The sequence below is a fragment of the Macadamia integrifolia genome, unplaced genomic scaffold (genome assembly GCF_013358625.1).
Source record: "Macadamia integrifolia cultivar HAES 741 unplaced genomic scaffold, SCU_Mint_v3 scaffold_155A, whole genome shotgun sequence".
Taxonomy (NCBI): domain Eukaryota; kingdom Viridiplantae; phylum Streptophyta; class Magnoliopsida; order Proteales; family Proteaceae; genus Macadamia; species Macadamia integrifolia.
Window position 1 is genome coordinate 24,151 of NW_024870624.1, and position 22,649 is coordinate 46,799.

Below are 22,649 nucleotides of genomic sequence, written 5' to 3' on the forward strand. Positions count from 1 at the left end.
TTTTTACTGTTCCTCTCTCTCTCCCCCTCCGTCTGAGCTTTCTTCGACCTCGGCAACGGCTGCGGTTCCTCTCTCTCCCCCTCCCTCTGAGCTTTCTTCGACCTCAGCAGCGGTAGCGACTGCGGTTCCTCTCTCTCTCCCCCTCCCTCTGAGCTTTCTTCGACCTCGGCAGCGGTTACAGCTGTGGCAGATCCCCGTTCCTTTGGCCCTTTGGTGAGAGAAGCGAAAGAGAGAGAAAGAGCACCGAACAAGTTGGCAGCGGCAGTGTTCGGTGTGAGTTTCAACACCGAACAGGCCCAGGTTGAGCTCAGTTCTCTTCTTCTTCTTCTTTTTTCTGGTTTTTGCTGTTCCTCTCTCTCTCTCCCCCTCCCTCTGAGCTTTCTTCGACCTCGGCAACGGCTACGGTCCATTAACAGCGGCGGTACCAACTACTTTGCTTTCTCTGGCTGGATCCGGTGAATGAATGATTTTTTTCAATGAGGAGAGAGAGAGAGAGAGAGTAAAGGTGTTGCAACCGTGCATTGAAAATTTGTTTATCTTCTCTCCATCCAACGGTTCAATTCATGTTGATCAAATCCTACGATCAAAATGCCGCTAGCATTCCTAATTCCTAGGTACTACGCTAGCATACCTGTCCTTTTCCCTATCTTAATATATACCACCTTTTGGGAAAAGGACAGGTATGCTAGCGTAGTACCTAGGAATTAGGAATGCTAGCGACATTTTGACCATAGGATTTGATCAACATGAATTGAACCGTTGGATGGAGAGAAGATAAACAAATTTTCAATGCACGGTTGCAACACCTTTACTCTCTCTCTCTCTCTCTCTCTCTCCTCACCGAAAAAAATCATTCATTCACCAGATCCAGTCGGAGAAAGCAAAGTAGTTGGCACTGCCGCTGTTGATGGACCGCAGCCGCTGCCGCTACCACTGCCGCTACCACTGCCGAGGTTGAAGAAAGCTCAGAGGGAGGGGGAGAGAGAGAGGAACAGCAAAAACCAGAAAAAGAAGAAGAAGAAGAAGAGAACTGAGCTCAACCTGGGCCTGTTCGGTGCTAAAACTCACACCGAACGCTGTCGTTGTCGACTTGTTCGGTGCTCTTTCTCTCTCTCTTTCGCTTCTCTCACCAAAGGGCCAAAGGAACAGGGATCTGCCGCAGCCGTAGCCGCTGCCAAGGTCGAAGAAAGCTCAGAGGGAGGGGGAGAGAGAGAGGAACCACTGTCGCAGCCGTTGCTGAGGTCGAAGAAAGCTTAGAGGGAGGGGGAGAGAGAGAGGAACAATAAAAACCAGAAAAAAGAAGAAGAAGAAGAAGAAGAGAACTGAGCTCAACCTGGTCGAGGGAGAGAGGGAGTAACAGAAAAAACCAAAAAAAAAAAAAAAAAAAGAGAGTGCAGCTGCTGCCGGAGTCGGAGCTGGTGAGGAAAAGGGGAAAGAAGACCGTGGAGCGGCAGTATTGAGCAAGTTTTATATGACAAAAATTACAAACGGATGAGATCTTTTATCTTTCATCTGACGGCCACTATTCGCTAGCATACCTAATTCCAAAGTACTGTGCTAGCATACCTATCCCTCTCCCATATCTTTTACTCTTTCGATGATGCATATATATATATATATATATTAGGCAGAAAAGAAAGCTAAACAACCCAACTAAATAATATAAAATGTGATTTGCATACCCCACATAAACTATTATGAGGGTGATCTCTCTCTCTCTCTCACTCAAGTCACACACTTAATCGTCGGTTTTGTGATTATCTCTATGAAACCATAACCCTATTTTGAACTTAGCCATCGTGATTTTCCTACCATTAAGAGAAGTTATGTAGTGATTTTGATAACCACCACTAGAGGTAATCAGTTGGCCACATCAGCCAACGAGGGTTGAATAATTTCATGGCAAAAGGTATTTATATTGTTCACATAAGAACACATTCCTTAATGGCCACCTAATTTCATGGAATGAAGAAGGGTAGGGTCGTCCTTTCCAAAGGAGGTGGAAGCGTGCTCAAACTTTTCCCCTATTTACCTTTCTTGGCATTTCTTGCTTGTTATTTCTAGTTTTTACTAGTTTAAATTTTTATCTTTAATCTTTTTTTTTCTTTAAATAGTTTTATTAGTCAAACCAGCTAAATTGATTAGTTCGTCTCCTTTATCACGGAGAGAACTGGGTGAGGGGAAAATATCCTCTCAAAGAATTGGGTAATCCAGAGAATCATCCCACGGTTGGAGTGATCTGAAGACATGCACCCATGTGTTGGGATTCTCTGCTCCTGGAGATAGTATAGAACCTCCGAGCAAATAGCCCATGCTAGAGTGTAAAGGAACGCCAATCCTATAACATGTCCCACTTCCTCTCTGTGTGATATCAATCACACAAGCAATTTACCTCGTTAGCCCTTGGAATAATGTTTTAATATTGATCCAGATTGCATTGGTATTGATATTTACATTCCTTTAAAAATTTTTTTTGATGTTTTGAACCATATTACATTTATATATTATCACTGGATTGGTATTAGATTGGTTTTAATAGATACCAATTCAATCCAGCTGATTTGACTAATCAATCCAATTTACACGAGGGTAATTTACAGTGCCACACCCTAGAGAATACCACTATTAGAGAGATATACTCTATATGGAAGGGTGAGGGAGTGAGATGTAAATCTTCTTCAACGATTAGCGAGATTAGGAGTGCACAAAATAGTGAGAATTTACTCTTGACAAGCAGATCAGAAGAGGTTAGGATTCCAAATGCCAATCGATTGCAAGTAGAATCTCCTTCAAGCAAAAGGCAACTGAGACAGAACAACACAACGACATCTAAGCCTAGTTGGAATTTCCATTCAACTGCCTTTGTTGGATAATATTGAGGCATAGATGAACAAAAAGATCAAAATTTCAGAACAAGAGCCCTACTCGCGTGGAGAGAAGGAAACACCAAGAGGGTAAAGAATGTGACACCTAGAGTGGAGATATTTCTACTTTGGTTTCTGTTTCTCCATTTGGATCCTTGTTTTTCCAAGATCTGAGCCTCTTGAGGGACATTATTTCCTGAATTATGACAGGCCAATAGCAGAGGAGCACTTGTCCTCGTGAATGCTTGGTTGGGCTCTCTCTAGTTCTTGCCAACGATACCATTCTTGTCTTCTAAGTGAGGCAAGTTTATGGCTCCAGAGCTTCCTACAAAGTTTCATGTTCAGTTGTTCATAGGACAACTAATCAGATAGCAATCAACCTATCAATTGTGTGACAAGAGCGCAACTGTGGGTCAGGCCAAGTGTCTAAGAAGAGCACCATCATCGGCTACTTTGACGCTACCGGCCAAGGGATATGTGCAACCGACGACTGTGCTTGAACCATTGATTCTCCATTATGTTAGGAATTGTGATGCTGGTCTCCATATTCGTGTCGAGGAGACAAGAAAGGAGACGGAAGAGCTCAGGGGAGAACGACCTAGGGCATCAGAACTCATTTTTATAGATTTTCATGGTTTGGGGATGACGATGCAGGGTATGAGGGTATGTGATGGTAGGGGTGTCAATTCGTGGCCCGACCCGACAGAACCGACCGTTTAAATCCTGGCCCGACCCGACCTATTTATTAAACGTGTCAGGCTTGAGCCCGGCCCGTTTATAAACGGTCGGTCTCAGTCCTGATACTTGGACTGTCGGGCACCCGACCGAGACCGACCAATTAATACCCGACCAAGATCGGTCTATTTTGCACCGGCCTGGCCCGGTCCGGTTGTAAGATACCTATTTTACCCCCATATGAAAGAGTTAAAAAGAAAAAAACCAAAAACCCTAGTACCTTTCTCTTCGTTTAACACTGCCACGGCCGCCGCTGTGCCCTGCGTCGTCGTCGATTCGCCATTCCCTTTGTTTCTCTGTGTCTGTCCGTTCTCGCTTTCTGGGGAAAAAAAAGAAGATATATTACCTTTCTAATCCCATTAAATGGAACTCTAGAATGCAGGTGTCCCGAGCTTCCAATCTCACGATCCGGGCTTCGGCTCAGCCTCTCCCTCTCAAGAACGCAGAGGAACTCATCAATTCTGTCCAAACATTCATCCTTGATTGCGATGGTGAGTTCGTACTCACTGAATTCAAGTAACTGAAGCTGAGATTGCTCTTAAGCCATCTGGATTTTTTGTACATATTCTTGAATTTAATCGATCAAGCTCCAATAGAGACAAGACTTGAAGATCAACTCCCATCCTTGTTGCTCTCGGTGGGTTTCAGTAGAAGGGGGGGGGGAGAAGTTGGGTTCAAATTCTGTTCATAGCAAGAGGAATTTTTTAATCAAGGACGAGCACAGGTTTGGACTCTACCTCTTTGTTTTTGTGCTTGAAGTTACATGGTATTTCTCTTGATTCCGGATCATTTGTGAGCTTCTTGTTTTGAGCTTCATGTAAATATAACTTTGAATCAGTCAAGCAGTCGCTATGGATGATTTGTGTGTATTGCTTATCCTTCCTCTGCTTTCTCGAGTAACTGTTTTTTATTTAGGGAGACATTTCTTTGGATCTCTCTCCTCTTTCGCTCTGAGATTTTTCTCTGTCAATGAGACTTTTTCCCCCTTTTTGATGTTTTTTGTTCTCCTCACTACATATGGATTGTTTTATGTGGAACCTACTCTTTCTCTCTGATTTTCACTGTTTCTATGCATTTTCTCTGCTCAAGGTGTTTTTACTTTCTCGCAGGTAGTGGTACATCCTTGATCCTTCTTGGAGGAGCAGGTTCTCACACGTCAATGACAGAGACAAAGCTATTAGTTACTTTTCCTATTCACTCGTTTGTTTTTTCTATTCTTTAAAATTTTCTTGTAGAATTCTATTGATGCGTAGCATTGTGATCATCCGCAATAGCTTTTTCTTGTTCTTGTTATTGATTTTAAGGTATATGAAATCCACCATCTATTGTTGACACTCATTGGCTAATGAAGGAAAATCTAAACATTCTAAACACAAGCATTTAAATCTGTCTGTCTGTCTGTCTCTCGCTCTCCATGGGAACTGGATGCCTGTCCAACGTTGATCTATTTTCTTGCTCGGTAAACCTGGGCCTAAGTTATGCTTCTAATTAGGTGGTTATGTTTGGCTTAAGTAGGCCATTCCTAGAATTCTATAATTGTTAATCGCATGATCAGTGCATATATTTCTTTTTTCCTTGATCTAGAAATCTGTTTTGAATGGTTTCACTATGGTTTAGACTTTAGAGTTGCGGTGGTTCCGTGGTTGGATGTTTATATGACTTCTGATTTGGATGTATATGACATAGTATATCAGGTCTACCTGATGAATCCATTACCTGAAATTTTATTTATGCTTTTCTTTGTTCATGACAAGAATCCATGCTATGCTTTATGAGCTCCATTATTGTTTCTTCTTGATGAATTTATCAAATAAATTCCAGACCGTGTTTATGTTCATGAAAATAAAATCCGTACATCACTTCCTAATTCACTTTTGATGGATCAATGTTTTCGGTTGATCTTCCCTTTGTTGGTTTCTCATTTGTTTGTTGTGAGTTTGAGAGTCTAATATTTGTAGATGCTATGTGGGTTAGTATCGATTTTGAATAGATATTTGGTTGAATTTTAAAATATGGTTCTCTTTTATTTTCATTTAATTCCCTCAAGGAGCATCCCCTTTGAGGAATTTAATGATGTCATCATGTACTTGTTGGGATTAATATTGAGTTACTAACCATTTCTTTGACATTATTTGCTCCACTTGATGTGTATGAAATTTTATTTACTGATAATTCATGTAGAAAGCATGTTTCACTGATTACATAATAATTTTTTGGCATTTCGATTGTAAATATATCCATGCCTTAGATTATGATATCTATTGCCTAAATGAGTTGAAACGATGCAAGACCTTAAATTAGTGGTGATTTATTTTTTACTGAATAAATGTTAAGTCTTATTAACAAGAATTTGAACAATATTGTTTTATTTTGAGGAAGATTCAATTTATATTTATTATTTTGCATTCTATTGTTGTTTTATTCAGTTGAATTGCATAATGTCAAATCAAAAAGATCAAGAAGTTCAGATGTCTGTTAATGAAATAAACAGAGGGAATGGTTTTAGTCCGTCTAGTTCAAGAACTGCATCTGATCATAATACTGGGCCAGTTTTTTCATTAGCTACAGTTAGTACTTTACCAAGAAATAGGAAAAAAACTTCCATAGTTTGGAAAGAGTTTATTAATATCCCTAAAGACAAAAATCCCGATGGAAGACAGAGAGCAAAATGCAAGGCTTGTGGGAATATATACCTGGCTGACTCATCTATCAATGGCACTGGTAGTTTGAGGAGACATCTTAAGTCTTGCCTCAAGCGTAAAAATAATGATGTTGCTCAAATGTTATTGGGTGGAGGTGATGAGAATGTGGCACTAAAAACTAAGAGGATTGACGCAGATGTAGTTCGAGATATGATTACCACACTTATTGTCAGACATGAGTTGCCCTTGGTATTCGTCGAGTATGAAGAGTTTAGGGCTTTGATTTCTTATCTTTACCCACAATTTAGTCCTATTAGTAGGAATACCCAAATGGCTGATATTTTGAAGTTCCATACTAGAGAAAGCAAGAGGATAAAGGATTTTTTGAGTTCCTTCAATGGTAGAATGTCATTGACTACTGATTTGTGGACTTCTGTAACCACTGACTCCTATATTTCTCTCACTTGTCATTATATTGACACAGAATGGGTACTACATAAAAAATTATTGAAATTTTGCATCATGCCACCCCCACACACAGGAGCTAATATATGTGAAATTGCTTCAAATATGTTGTTGGATTGGGGCATAGAGAAGAAATTGTTCTCTATTACATTAGATAATGCCGGTGCTAATCTTTGTTTTATTGAGCACTTGAAAAAAAGTTTGGTATTAAAGAAGGCATTGTTGTGTAGTGGTGAGTTTTTTCACAACAGATGTTGTGCTCATATATTGAACCTAATTGTACAAGATGGTTTGAAGTGCATTGATGAATCTGTACATTTTGTTCGATCGAGTGTAGCATATGTGAAGGCATCTCAAGCAAGGAAAGTAAAGTTTCTTGAATGCTGCAAACAATTGGATATACCAAGTCAGAAAGGGTTGCATGGAGATGTTTCCACAAGGTGGAACTCGACTTATCACATGCTTGATTCTGCCATTGTCTATCAGACTGCATTTCAACAACTAGAGTTGGTGGATAAAAATTTTAAAGTGTGTCCAAGCAATGAGGATTGGAAAAAGATTGAACACTTATGTTCCTTTTTGAAGCCTTTTAATGACATTACTGAATTATTGTCTGGGTCAAAGTACCCAACAGCAAATTTGTATTTTCATAATGTATGGAAAATACATTTGTCTTTGTTGAAAACGATAAATCAAGGAGAAGACTATGTGAAAAAGATGGCACAAGAAATGAAAAAGAAGTTTGATAAGTATTGGGACTCATATAGCATCATTTTAGCTATTGCTGTTGTATTTGATCCTCGTTACAAGCTAATCTTTGTTAGGTATGCTTTTGAGAAGATATACAGTTTGGATTCAAGAGCAATGGAAAAGTTTAACCTTGTGAAATCGACCTTAGCACGACTCTTTGAAGAGTACCGGTGCATGGAGATAACTGAGGAAGAGAGGGGATTTCAATCACATGCTATTGAGGACAATACAGTTGGAGATGTTTTAGATTGGGAGGTATAAATCATTATGTTTTTTTTTTTGGTTGTTTAAAACATATATTTTAATTCAATATATTACATTATTCATTTTGATTATTTTGTTTTGTAGGAGCTATCTATGTATGAGAGTTCTACTACTACTGTAATACAAGATAAATCCGAATTAGATTTATATCTAGAAGAGCCAAGGATTAAAGATCCGATCAAGCATTATGATGTATTGGCCTTTTGGAAGTCACAAGGATCAAAGTATCGTGATCTTTCTCGGATGGCACGGGATGTGTTGGCTATTCCGGTATTAACTGTTGCTTCTGAATCAGCTTTTAGTGCTGGAGGTAGAGTTATTGACAAATACAGAAGTAAGCTATTGCCTACAAATGCTGAAGCGTTGATTTGCCTTCAAGATTGGATGTTCGGAGTAGACTTTAGAGGTAATTTCAAACTATGTAAATATACATTTTTCATCTGTTAAACAAATGTTGCTTCGTCGCATTTTTTTTGTCATAATCTTAATATCTTACATGTCCTCTTCTTCATTTTGTACACTTTTAAAGCTGAACCGGTTGATGATGCCAATGATTTGGCTAATGCTTTGGGGAATGTGTTGTCTTTGGATGTGAGTGGTGATACTAATATTACAGTAGAACCTACACAAAGATCTTCTAATGCCTCTACTGCAGCTCATGTTTAGTCTGTTAGGTGAAATTCCATGAGTAATATCATTCTTGTTCTTTGATTATGACATATTCGCTATCTTTTATCTTTACATTTACTAATGTTTATGCTTCATCTATTTTCTATTACGTGGGATTGATGTTGAAGCACTCCAGATTGGACGAAATCAGGATAATTTTGAGTCATGTAACTAAATATTTAACTTTGGGGATGTTTGGATACGGATTTAAGATTTTTTGTGATATTTCTAAATATGTTAATTGCGGGATGCTTGGATAAGAATTTAGGACTTTTTATGATTCTAAATATTTTAATTATGAGATGCTTGGACAAGGATTTAGGACTTGTTATGATTCTAAATATTTTAATTGTGGGATGCTTGGACAGGATAAGGATTTAGGATTTTTTATGATGTTTCTAAATAATTTAATTATGAGGATGTTGGATCAATGCTTTGGATTTTTTGTGATGTTTTTAAATATGTGACTTGGAAGAGAGTAGATTCCTCTAAATATATTAATTGTGGGATGCTTGGATAAGGATTTAGGACTTTTTATGATTCTAAATATTTTAATTGTGGGATACTTGGACAGGATAAGGATTTAGTTTTTTTTATGATGTTTCTAAATAATTTAATTATGAGGATGTTGGATCAATGCGTTGGATTTTTTGTGATGTTTTTAAATATGTGACTTGGAAGAGAGTAGATTCCTCTCTATTTAAAGAAGTAATACAATTAAACTCAACAATTAAAGAAGGCCCGTTTAAAAATCGGTTACGCCCGTTTAACATTAAACATGTCCGTGGCCCGGTTAAGGCCCGACTAAAACCCGATTAAGCCTCGATTTTAATAGCCCGAGATCGACCGACCGAATATAAAGTGTACCATGCCCTCACTAACTAAGCCCGATTAGTAAATGGGCGGACACGGTGCAATCTTTAAAAGTCTTCAAGCCCGATTAAGCCTGACCGAAACCGGATCGGCCCGACCGATTGACACCCCTACTGTGATGGGGTTAGGGGTTGAGAGAACGATATATTAGATAGTTAATATTTTGTGAGGGTATTTTGGTATTTAACAAAAGATAAATTAGATGAAGTCAGCACTTAAGATAATATAATAGAAATTGATGACAGGGGGTGTGAGCATAATTTGGTATTATATAGGGGGTATCTCTCTAATAGTGGCATTCTCTAAGGGGTGCTGCTGTAAATTTTCCTTTAAACTATACACTTCTATGATGAGAGCCACCCCTTACATGGATCCAAATCCTCTCCAACCACTAAGCTGCCTAGTGAAACATTTGGAAGTTGAGAGGACTTAGACATACACCCTAACAAATGAGCCTGTATCTTTTTTTTTTTATAGGTAGGGAGGGAAGTAAGTAACAGCCAGAAGACTCGAACTTGAGACCCCTAGTGAACATGGGTTTTTTTAAGGATGTGAATTTATAACCGAAATCGTTTACCGAAACCGAATCGATCCGTTTACACCAAAATCGCAAAATCGTTTAGTAAATGGTGCGGTTATGGTTTCAAGTTTCAGGCCGATTAGCTAAATGGGTCAGGTCGAGTCGATTTTAACCGTGGAATCCGTTGGTTTCAAACCGAATTGCAACCGTTTAAACTGTTTAAACCGATCCGATTAATCCGTATACCAATTAAATAAAGATGGGGAAGTAATCCGTATAACAATTAACAATTAAATTAAGTGTCCATCTTGCTTTGCTATGATTTATTGCAATTCAGTTCAAGTTTAGGCTTTAGATCATGAACTTGTAATCCATATATGCTACTATATTATTACGTTATCATAGATGGGGTGTTTTGGCTGAACCACCTGTCATTTTAATATTTTATGCTATAGAAGGATGGATTTGGATGTTGTATGATATTAGTTTTAAATGTTTGAGAAGGACCATGCAAAGAAATAGCACTAGATTATCAAATTAAGATATTCCATCGTTAATATAGAATCTCTTATTTGTGGTTGCCAACTATTTTTTGATAAGCTTATGATTTTCAGTTTAGAGATGGTTGCAAGTTATAACAAATCGATTGTGAATCGTTTTACAAACCGTATGGAATAAACCGAAATCGAAACCGTTTAAAATCATGAAATCGACACCATTTAGAAACCGTGGAAACCGAAGCCGTTTACTGAACGGTCACAGTTTCAGAAAGTGGAACCATTTAGTAAATGGTGCGGTTATGGTTTTAGTCAAATAAATGTGAACCAAACCGATCCGCACAGTTTAAACCGAAACCGAACCAATTAACACCCTTAGGTTTTTTGCACACAACAACCTACCAATTGCACTAGACAGTTGTTAACACGAGCCTGTATCGCTTCCGTCCAATGTCTTATTGGCCTTCTCAGTGGTTGGATAGGATCCGGACATCCCTTTTCTATGATGTGGGGTCCATTCCTCATAGAAAAACTGGTCAGGAACACTATTAGTTAAAACGCGTGTTCCCGCATGTTATTATACAATACGGAAAAAAAACAGAAACGGCAAAAGAATCCGTTTTAAACGCGTTTTAAACGGTCGTTTTAAATGCGTATCCGTTTTTTAAGGGTAAAATAGGAATTTTATTAAAAATTTAATTAATTAATAAAAAAAATTAATTAATATAAAAAAAAAAAAAACTATTGGTAAAAGTGAAGAGTGAAGACAATATGGTACTTGGTTTTTGGTTTTTAACTTCCATACTATTTATAGGAAAAAAATCTCATCTTCTTATAGCGCAATGAGTAAAGAGAAGCTAAAGCTAGCAACATCTCATTTTCTTGTAGCCCATTGGGCTATTTTATCTTGGGACTCTTAGAGCTTTTGAAATATTAGATGCATGTATACAGGTAATAATCTCTCAAATTGCATGAGTATACTACCGTTTTTTTAAAAACTACATGTTTAATGCTCGTACCATTCGTTTTCGTCCATTTACCATTCCTCTTTTTTTTATCGTATCGTTCATCGTTTTTATCTGTTTAAAACCTGTACCATACGTTTCTGTTTTTTTGCCGTTCCGTTTTAAGTAACAATGGTCAAGAATCGACAGTCCTACACGAGATTGCACCATGGGATCAGTTCTCCGAACCCCGCCAACTCAGGGAGGCATCATCTGTCTCTATCTAAACTGTTTTGGAGGTTCTTCCTTAATATAAGTTCATTTTCTAAGGACAAAAACTATCTGAGGCAAGTCTGATCTGGCAGCGTCATCGTCCTGGCTTCCACGATGATTCTCAGTTACAAATTCATGAATTTTGCTCATGATTCGTACCTTTTTTTCTCCCGTGCCCAGATAAGACTTGGCCTTCGGCTTGGCCACCCCACAGAGAGAGAGAGAGAGATTGTGCGTTGAAATACTGAAGATACGGTTCCAAGTTCTCACCTTCAAAACTGATCCAAAAAAACTGTAAGCCCCTCTTAACAGTCCATCAGTCCCTATCCAATTTGTCTATCATATGACGTTTCTATTTTTTTAGTTTCTCCCATCACATTTACTTTGTATTTAGTCCATTTCTTCTGTTCACTCACTCACAGTCACGAGAACCCAACTGGTTTCCTCTCATGCAATCCCCTGCTTAAGCAAAGGAACCCAAGGTAGTATTCCTCTCTCTATAGTTCTGCATCTGTTTGTGATTTTTCCCATGTGGGTGTCGTCAAAAATTGTATTGGGGATGAATGCTTGAGATTGTCTCTGCTCCAAAGACATGGGCTTGATTAGATTTCAATTGTCGATGGCTTGACCTGCTCTTTGATGTTTTTGCATGTAGAGTTTATCTGAATTTGATCTCAGTTGCTTTTCGCAAGTGGGTCTTTAAAATTTTTCTCTCAAAATTTATTGATTCTTCTATATTGGCTGATGAATGGGAGCATATTTGAGTCTTAATGATACTTTTCCTTTTTCTTGGGAGTCTTATGATGGCTTCTAGCACAACCGTATTTCAGGCTCTCTGTTTTCATAATCCTCTCGAGTATTTTCTATCTGATTTTTCTAATGGGCATCCGCAGAATTTTGATCTAGATTAGTGTTTTGGTTTTCTGTCTTTTCTAGTGAGCTCTGGCATTAGACAATCATTGAACCTTCACTGTTTTTCTTGATCCCCTGCTGGAGAATGACTAGATTTAAATGTCATCTTATGGGCTTTATTTGACTTGGGTCTCATGTTTTTTATATCTTTTTCATATGAATCTTGTCAGAATCGGATGTTAATACGAGGTCATATGCTGTTCTCTAAATGTTTCCCGTGGTTTGAATACTCTATTTAGTTTTGGGATTATGTATTGCTACTAATTTCTTGGGGGTCTAAGACTTTAATATGAGATTATATTTCTATTCTCTTGGCATGGGCTTGATATTGCTATTTCTTCCATTCTTTGTATGTGTTATCAGTTAGTGTCTTGAAACAGATATTTGTTTCTGTTTCCGTTCTTTGAAGTCAAAATGAATTTTATCTGGGACTGTTGATCAGGTTTTAGATTTTCGAACTTGTAGGTTTTGGCAGAATCTGTCACAGGATAATATTCTGTTTTTGGTTTATCATGTTTGCGGGCACAATATGATCTGAATTTTTTTGCATCTGCTATTGAATTTAGATATTAAGGAAAGCATAAATTGTTGACCGTAAAGATGGAGATAACCAATGTTTCCGAGTATGAGGCCATTGCAAAGGCGAAGTTGCCAAAGATGGTTTATGACTACTACTCATCAGGTGCAGAGGACCAGTGGACTCTTCGGGAGAACAGAAATGCATTCTCCAGGATTCTGTAAGTTCTCCAAGAACTTGATGATTGTTTTTGTACCTACATATTATTGGTTACTGTCTTATTTTATCTTTTTATAATGGATGTTTATTGCTTCTGGAAGTTCATTTTGTTCGTGGTTTGCCTTTTCTTTTCTGATGATTCGTGTTCTTGTTTGTAAACAGATCTGCTTTCTTCTTTCTTCTTTCTTCTTAGTATCTGCTCTTTTTAACAACAATGATTTCTTGAGCTGATGTGCTCCTTTTTAATTGTTCCTTTTATTGAAAAATAGGTTTCGACCTCGTATTCTTATTGATGTGAGCAAGATAGACCTGACCACTACTGTCTTGGGCTTCAAAATATCAATGCCCATTATGATTGCTCCAACTGCCATGCAAAAAATGGCACATCCTGAAGGTACTGCCCTGTTTCCTTAAGCTTGTGCTCTAATCAAGTTTGGGCAAAGGAGGAATTATTTATAGTTAATGAAACATGAAGAATACCTATTTCCATTTCACTTGAACCTAGGTCTGTTACTTGACTGAATCATTGTTTTAATTTATTTTATTTTATTTGTTTATGTGGAATTATCCATCCAGTCAACTGGATCTTGGTTTGCTTGGGATAGTGCCTGGGGGCCTTACTTGGTTTTGTAATTGGAGCTGTTTTCAAGACGTGCTCAGCTTAAGTTGACTTGAAACTCGTTTGAGTACTAGAAATATGGTGTTTCCACTGTTAGATTGATATGCTGAGTTTGTGATTGAATTTCTAAAATTTTTGAGAATGTGAGGATTTCTTTTCTCTTTCCTGGTTTTGAAGAAATTCACTCAAATGCAATCTAACCTAAATTTAGTGCCATGTTGATTATGAAAGTTATCTATTATAAATTTGGATGAAGGTAAATGATTCATCAATGCATTTGCTGAATATAATTTGTTGAAAACCAGATAAACGAATTTGAGTAGGCAAATGCATTGTGAATCTAAATCACTATCATAAACACTATTTCCCTCCAACCCCCCCCCCCAGCAAAAATAAAAACATTGTAAATGAAATGCACTGTTAGATTCTAAAATTGGATTAGATTGACACTTTGACCACTCATTAAAAATATTCTGAGTGCTTCCTTGACTTCTTGAACTTTGGAAGTACATTATACATTTTCTCTATACTTTTTTGACTTGTTGACTCCATTACTTTGCCAAGCCTTAACCTAATTGATTAGATATGAACAAAAGGAGGTATAAGAATAATTGATTGAGTTTTGAACCCTAGGAAAGAAGAAAAACATGAATTATGTGACTGAACCAAAGGTTTTCTCATGCAGGAGAGTATGCAACAGCAAGAGCAGCATCAACAGCTGGCACAATTATGGTTTGCTTATGATCTTTTCTTGCCTTTTTTTTCTTGAAGATTATTTTGTTATTTAAGCTCGTTCACAGTTTCCACTGCCATGGATACTGCTGCAAACATGTTTCTACTGTATTGATGATTGAATTTAAAATTACCTTCTGCATACTGTAGGTAGATAAAATCAGGGGTTTTGGAATCTTCCTAATGAAGCTGCTCCTGTACCTCAATATGTTGGCATGTTCATGTTCATTTATCTCTCACTGATGGTGCTGATTTTCGTACCATGTATATGTAGCATGATATGCACAATTATGAATTATCAGCACACCGACCATTATGCATAAAAATAATGCTCTATTTGTACTATATTGCCATGCTTCTTTCCTGAAATACTCACCTGACCTCAATGCTCTGAGATTTTGATGTGTTAGAAATGCAAAAGTCCTGAACATTTTTAAAGTGATTCCTTTATGATGTATAACTTCTATGAATACTCACATTTGATTTATTTACGAATGATCCATCCAGACATTATCCTCATGGGCTACCTCAAGTGTTGACGAGGTTGCTTCTACAGGGCCTGGAATTCGCTTTTTCCAGCTTTATGTAAGCTTCATTACTTTTATTAATGATCTGTGTTGGATGCTTTTCTTGTTGATTGAATTACTTTGGTGCATATATTTTTTGTAAATGAGTCTTGATCAAGTACTTTTCTGCGTATTGTTCAGGTATACAAAGACAGGAATGTAGTTTCACAACTTGTAAGAAGAGCTGAAAGGGCTGGTTTTAAGGCCATTGCCCTCACTGTTGATACTCCAAGACTGGGTCGGAGGGAATCTGATATAAAAAACAGGTACACATAAAATATGCTAGACAAAAATAACTTGAAAGATTAGGTTGAGCAGTGTTGACACTGCACCAGCCTATGAGAGTTGGTTTTTGTGGTCTTAAACCAAACATGTGAAAAAAATTTCCCTGTTTCTTTATATGTGCATTAGTCACTTTTACCAATGCCCAGGAATCAGGTCTCTTTTCTATGTGTTGTCCTGCAGGTTCTCTTTACCACCATTCTTGACATTGAAGAATTTTGAGGGATTGGACCTTGGCAAGATGGATAAGGTGCGTTTTTGGATAGTTTAAGGAATTTTTACCTGGATTGATGATTTCCCCTCGCTATTATGGTGTCATCCATGATCTGTTTGTGGGGTCATGCAGACAGATGACTCTGGACTTGCTTCATACGTTGCTGGTCAAGTTGATCAATCTTTGAGCTGGAAGGTATATGTGGTGGAAGTGGATGGTTAAAGATCTTAATTGAAGGGGGTGGGGGTGTGTGGGAGAATTTCATTATTTATTTACCAAATTTGACATTTTAGTCTGGTTCATAAGTTTTCCGATTTGGAAGAACCTTCTGAAATTTCTGTTTGCCATTTCACCAGGATGTGAAGTGGCTTCAGACAATCACTTCGTTACCAATTTTAGTGAAAGGTGTACTAACTGCAGAGGATAGTAAGTAACAGAACTTTTAACTTATTCTCACCATTTTCTGATTGCAGTCAATGACTCCTTGAAATTATAACCTAGATAACCCTCTTTATCTGCTGTTCTTGCAGCGATTTTAGCCATACAAAATGGAGCAGCAGGTATCATTGTGTCCAATCATGGAGCACGTCAACTTGATTATTCCCCTGCCACTATCATGGCTCTGGAGGAGGTGCATTTTCTTTCTTTAACAGATTTGGTGTAGTTTAATTACTAGGAAATATATATGCTCCCGCTCCCCCTAAATACTCATAGGAAACAACTACATAGATTTGTATTTACTTGAGATTGTTTTTTAAAATTTAGGTTGTTAAAGCTGCACAAGGCCGAGTTCCTGTTTTCCTGGATGGTGGGGTCCGGCGTGGGACAGATGTCTTCAAAGCATTGGCGCTTGGAGCCTCTGGAATATTTGTAAGTAGATCAGTTCTACATGAATAAGGTGGCACAGGCCTTGGTAATTACTCTTTTTCCTTGGAAATGTCACCCACCTGACCCTGCTTTCAATCTCAGATTGGAAGGCCTGTTGTCTTCGCTTTGGCTGCTGATGGTGAGGCTGGTGTAAGAAAGGTACTCCAAATGCTTCGCGATGAGTTTGAGCTTACTATGGCATTAAGCGGATGCCGTTCACTCCAGGAGATCACTCGTAACCATATTGTTACGGAAAGGGACCAACCTCGTCCTTTCCCTACCCCAAGGTTATAAAGATGCCTTGAATATCACCGATGGGCCAACATATAAGTGTGAGGTTCCATTTACATCATCAAGAGCCTGCCTGTTGTTGGAAGAGCTAATTTCAGATTCAATGGATTTGAGATAATTTGAAGAATATAAGTTAGTTATGATGGATGCTACTTCCTCAAGTGGCTATCCTAGCATTCCCTGTATATTCATTTTTTTTTCAACCCAGGATATTTTTCTAAATAATAATAGAATATATCTGCGAGGCTATCTCGAAGGACTTTGTTATAAATCTGAAACTTTTTAGGAACATGGGGTGACATCAAATAACAACATGATTTCCTAAACCTGAATGCGGCTTTATGTACTTTTGTTCCCTTATCCAATCTAGCCTCCAGCACTTGCTCCACCATGAGAATATGCATAGAGAATTTATGTGGCAACTCTAAACTTCTCTCTGCACAACCTATTTTCAAGATTTTAAATTTATAGATAGCAAGGACCCCAAAACTATTTGTACTTCTTCAATTCCATTATTATATGATTTTGCTTTCTTTCATTTTGAGAATGGTTAGTTCCTTATTATTTCAGTTCTGTCTTATCTTTCCTAGAAACCATTGCCATTGCCAAATATCTGCCAATGCTTCTGCAACTAGCATTTCTTGGAGACATTTTCATTCTTTACTCCTTCCTTTTCCTCTTAATCAAAACTTTTATGGATTCTTAGTTCTACAGTTGGCAATGCTGAACTGCATGTAATGATCCCAAGTTTTCCACCTCAAGTCCAGCTTGAATGTCTCAAACATGGTAGTCTTGGGAGATTCCATGTGTTCCTATTATCATAAGGCTTCTCATGAACGGATAGCTGGGTCCTCTCAGTCATCGGATGCCTCTCTGGGAAGCTCAGCCGCTGGAGAGGATCCCGACGCGTTTCTTATTACCATCAACAACTCCAAGACGTTCGACTGAAAGAATTAACTTGTATAAGGATCTATTCCATGATTTTCTCTTTTAAGCATAATATTGTGGTCGCCATGGCTCAGTTGAGGCGGCCGCCAATCACCTCTTAGAACCATCAGTGGTTCGACGAGGGATTTTTTTTTATTGGTAAAAGGTTGGATGAGGAGTAGATGTATTGAAGGAGCAGTTGAGAACGTAGGCTCGAATGTAATTGGTTAAATTCATGAGTTCCTATATGTAAAATACCAAAAAACTACTGCCTATCACTGCTGTGAGCTTTGTGCATAAAAAAGCCACGCTCATTAGGATGTCTCGAGTTTGAGCCTCTTGGCTGCTATCAACTTCCCCTCCCCTACCTATCCAAAAAAAAATACCGAAAAACAACCAAAAACTTGGGAGCTTATTAAAGGGTTTTTCTTATAAATTTGCAAGGTTCCTATACCACCCATCCCATCCCTCTTTAAACACGATGGTGGTTCTATTGGGATTTGGTTCCTTTTTAATTAATTGGACACCCGGTTAGTGATCCAAGGACTGGGAGGACCTGGGACACACATCCCAATATGTGGATTCCTAGGTCATTTCAGCCCTTTAATCACTAATTGGACACTCAATTAACTGGAGAGGAATTCTTTTTCCAATGCACCCCGTTCCGTGCTGCAAAGGATCTGGGACCAGGGAGATGGGAAGAGTTCCAAAAAAGTATTTGAATTACGTTGTTATCCCTTTAAAAGCAATCCAATTCAGTTGATGCTATAATATTAAAATAGTTTGAAAATACTTTTTTACCCTTGAAGTTGGGAGTTTTTAGACAGGTTCAAAAAAAAGTGGTTATAGATTCTAAAATGCACCTATAGAGGTGTCATTTAGACAGTCCTTTACCTCTTTCTTTTCCATACCTTCATCGATTAGCAAGACCATTGACTGTCTATACAAGGATGGATAAAAGTAGGGATGCAAACAGATAGTCGAAAATTCAAATTTTGTTCGCATCTGTATCTGTTAAGGGCATTCATATTTGTATCCGATCGAAGGGTATGGATCCAAATTCAAATTATCCAGAAAAATAATTAGGGAAAATTACGTGATTACCCACTATTGTGTTTGCTTTTACAAAAATATCCACATTGTGTTTCATTCAACAAATTTACACATAACGAGTTTAGGTATTACAAAAATACCCAAAACAGTGCTTGCAATAAGCTTTCCATCGTATGCCTACAAGTTAGGCATGCAATCGGTTATAAAATTTCCGATTTCCTTCTAGATCTCTCCCTCCAATCAGTTCTAAAACGTCCGATGTCCATCTTCACACCACACCAGTGAGCATAGCAGAGTTTGCACAATGGATTTCCAGAAGAGAGAAAAGGGCTTTGCTGAATAACTCTGCATATACCATCATCTCCTCTAGTAGTAACGTCACAAAACCCTAACATGACGAAGCTTCAGAGCGAATCCATACCCAAGCTCTAAGAGTGCAGAGGTTCCTAGAGATGAAGCGCTTATTGAAGAACCGGTTGATCGGCATCTAAGTTGAGAAAGAGAAATGTGGCAAAGGTAAAGGGTAAGGTAGAGAGAGAGAGAGAGAGGGAGCACAAACCATCGCTATTCATCACCATATTGATCTCTGACATTGTAGCCAAAGCTGCATAATCAGCACTGGATGCTCCGGTGCCTATTGCTTAGGACTCGGTAATTGCCATGGCTTTTCGATTTTGGTTGGAGAGACTTAGGGTGGCAATTAGGTATGGAGTGGAAGTTCAGTGTGATTTTCAAACAGAAGTATAATGGACGCGAAGAGAGGAAGATTCTCTAGTCGGTTGCAGAGTGAAAGTTTGATATTAACAATAACTCCACCCTAGCATCCGCGATGCTCTCTCTCTCTCTCTCTCTCTCTCCAAGTCAAATTTTCCCTCTTTTCTCTTTGACAGAGGAAAGATCAGAAGAAAAATATAACTAAGAACAAGCAAGAAAAAAGAATTGTGGATTTGAGTTTTTATAATTCCATAATAAAAAGGCTCTGTATTCGGGTTATTGGGTTTAATCTCTTTGATTTCTTTCTCCCTGATAAAAGACTAGAAAGGTTCCATCTTGCATTTCTTGGTTTCTATTCTTGTTACTCTGAACTTTTAAGGGTTAAGTTCTAGAACATCCCTTTGAATCTCCCTCATTGCTCCACTTTATCTCACCATTTTCATTTTTGAATTGTTCCAAACCATCCTCTACAACTCATCCTATTTTATGCTCGCCAAACTACGTTTTCCAGTAGCATTGATTGATGTTTGAATTCCGAATAGGGTCTTCTTCATCAGATTGAAGACCTACTTTTTCATTGCAGCGTATCTATTGATTAAGCGGCCTCTGCTATTCTCTAACTTTCAACAAGACAATACCCTTCCTCCATTGGCTCTGTGAAGAGATACGCTTTTTCCATTGCTACAAATGTTGGTTTCCCTTCGATTGAACCCCATTTGCTTTCTCCGATGTTCTATTCACACCAACTACGGGTCATTTCGGGTGTTGCATATATATATATATATATATATATAGAGAGAGAGAGAGAGAGAGAGAGAGAGAGAGAGAGAGAGAGAGAGAGAGAAGTATTGAATGGTGATGCCCTTCGGATTTGGCGTTCATCATTTTGATTCCGGTTCATCGGAGGAAGGTGTGAAGTGATGAAGGAGAGAGGAATGTAGGAGGTGAATTGAGTTTGTTAGGGGAAAAATATCCAATTCGTTGGCATACAAAAGGATAACGAAAGCACTGTTTTGGGTATAAATCCGTTAAACAAAACATAATGTGGGTATTTATGTAAGGACAAATCCAATAGTGGGTAATCATGTAATTTTCCCAAATAATTAGCTAGTCCATCAGATAATCATTAATGATTTTGAGAGTTCTTAAAGTTTATACAGGTTCTAGAGTATGAGGAAAAGATCTAAGACAACTTAGAAAGATGGATTGAAAGCAAATTGTGTTCATTAGGGGAGGAAGGTCTAGATTACACAAGTTAGAGATGTAAACGAATAGTTGAAAATCTGAATTTGATTCACATTTATATTTTTTTGACACATCTGTAATATCCAGATCTAATCACATGCGAACCACCATATCCGATTTGTATTCAATCTGTTTACATCCCTAGATGTAAGCAATTCCAATTTATGTAGAGTCATTTATGCCCAATCCTAAGGCTGAGATTAACAAATTTTTTATTAAATGAAAATGGGCTTAGGATGTTCACAAGCAGTACATGTACAACATCTTGAATCTAAAGACGTTATTACATACTGAAATATTGAAAGAAATTGATTTGAATTGAAACTTTGCAAACTGATTTTGATTTTCAAAGAAGATGCACCACAAAAATGAAAAAATAATAATAATAACAATAATTATTGACAAAATTAGGTAAAAAAGTATAATAAATGGTCAAGAAAAATGATCTCGTTTTTTCTAATTGTGAACCCACACAGCATGATCCTCAGAAAGGATGCATGGTATATTGGAGTAGTCAGTTGCGAAGAAAATTTGCATGAAAAGACCTATACAAGGAGCCAAAAGATAGAGTAATGGAGATGATCAAAGAGGACTCCCTGATGGCTAAGATAGATTTCAAGTAAATAACAAAATGAGTTTGGGAATGAAAGAGTTATAGACATAAGAGTGTGAACTGTGAAGTATTGACCTGCATTTCTTGAGTATTGTTCCCCTATTTATTGAGTGGTGAGGACCAAACCTTGGAGCTATTAGCGGGGTGATCCACTCTCTTCTTGCAACTGTCGTCATGAGTGTACCTATTCCATAACTGTCGTCTACTAATTTATAGCAAACCTCATGTTCATTAATAGTATTAAACACCCTACCTTCTCGTTGGTGGACTTACCTGTGTAAACTACACATTTGCCCAAATTTCAAAGTGTTGTTCTGGAGAACGTTTTTATATGGAATTCTGATAAGGGATACCCTTGGAAAATGGATGAAAATTGACAAATCTTGCATTCTATGTAGCCATGATTCTAAACCTATTTACCATCTTTTTATTTCCTGTGCTTTTGCAAAACAGGTTTGGGCTGCTAGCCCTATTGAACTACGTCCTCATTGCATTGATGCCAACTCTTTCCACTTAGTGGTCAAACACCTTTTTTGCCACTTATATTTAAATTTGTCCGAGCTTAAATGGTGTTTTCGTGTATTTTCTTTTTTAACCATTTACTTCTTTTGGGATCATAGAAATATCATTTTAGCCAAAAAAATTGCTTCCAATCCAGTTACTGCTCTCCATACTGCTAATCAATTGATATCTTGTTTAAAAATTTCACCTTCTTTTGATATTGATAATAATGTCTTTTCTAATATAGATGATCCAGAGTGTTAGTTAGGAAGGTGTCTAGATCCTCCTTTTCTACCAAAAAAAAAAAAAAAAAGATCCTCATTTTTGAACTACCCTCTTTTGATTTGTGCTGATACTACTGACAATTCAAATTGCAACCAAAATCAGGATGGGTTGGGTTTTTGATGTTATTATTCAGGGGGAAATTTAAGTTATAAAGACATGCTATGCAAATTCTAGGAAGCAAGTTTAAGTTCATGCAGTTGGACTTCTTATTGGACCATGATATGCCAGTGACAAGAACTAGAATATAATTGAAGTTTGGCTTTGTTCTCAAGACATACTTCAACTTATTTCAATTCCAATCAATGGAGTGGCCTTGGCAATCTTTCTCAACTTTTTAGGAAATCCATTCGAAATTTAGTATTGTTTCATTTTTGTATAAATGTCCTAATCTAAATCCTATAATGCAACTGATAACTGATATTGCTAGAAGCACAAGTCGATCTAACACACATACTGAGATTGGTTTAACCTTAAACTATATTTAGCTAATGGTTAAGAATAAAAAAAAATAATATAATACTAATGGAGATAGTAGTATGGTGGAGAGAAATGATTTTTAATAATAGGAAAAATGTTCGTACTGTATCACCGATACG

At 37.7% G+C, this 22,649-nt stretch overlaps 3 protein-coding genes across 7 annotated transcripts in view; all 3 read left to right on the forward strand.

The window, feature by feature from the left end:
• Window positions 1–22,649, forward strand: part of LOC122070911 (nodulation receptor kinase-like) — a gene marked incomplete at its 3' end in the record, with an annotated part of 67,898 nt that overhangs the window by 22,392 nt on the left and 22,857 nt on the right. The window lies entirely within an intron of this gene.
• On the forward strand, window positions 7,572–8,401 carry LOC122070914 (zinc finger BED domain-containing protein RICESLEEPER 2-like). The gene is made up of 3 exons (XM_042635161.1): window positions 7,572–7,711; window positions 7,805–8,126; window positions 8,250–8,401. Exons 1-3 carry the CDS (start codon window positions 7,631–7,633, stop codon window positions 8,384–8,386), a joined length of 540 nt encoding a protein of 179 aa, XP_042491095.1. The 5' UTR covers window positions 7,572–7,630; the 3' UTR covers window positions 8,387–8,401.
• Window positions 11,592–16,986, forward strand: LOC122070913 ((S)-2-hydroxy-acid oxidase GLO1-like). Of its 5 annotated transcripts, XM_042635156.1 has the most exons (13): window positions 11,593–11,790; window positions 11,919–11,978; window positions 12,975–13,145; window positions 13,414–13,538; window positions 14,449–14,495; window positions 15,003–15,080; window positions 15,203–15,327; window positions 15,527–15,593; window positions 15,690–15,752; window positions 15,914–15,983; window positions 16,088–16,188; window positions 16,323–16,427; window positions 16,527–16,986. In XM_042635156.1, exons 3-13 carry the CDS (start codon window positions 13,009–13,011, stop codon window positions 16,716–16,718), a joined length of 1,110 nt encoding a protein of 369 aa, XP_042491090.1. In that variant the 5' UTR covers window positions 11,593–11,790; window positions 11,919–11,978; window positions 12,975–13,008; the 3' UTR covers window positions 16,719–16,986. The 5 variants fall into 5 exon arrangements, with proteins under 5 accessions (XP_042491094.1, XP_042491090.1, XP_042491089.1 ...); XM_042635160.1 differs by lacking the exon at window positions 11,919–11,978 and having other exon boundaries at window positions 11,592–11,790; XM_042635155.1 differs by lacking the exon at window positions 11,593–11,790 and having other exon boundaries at window positions 11,798–11,978.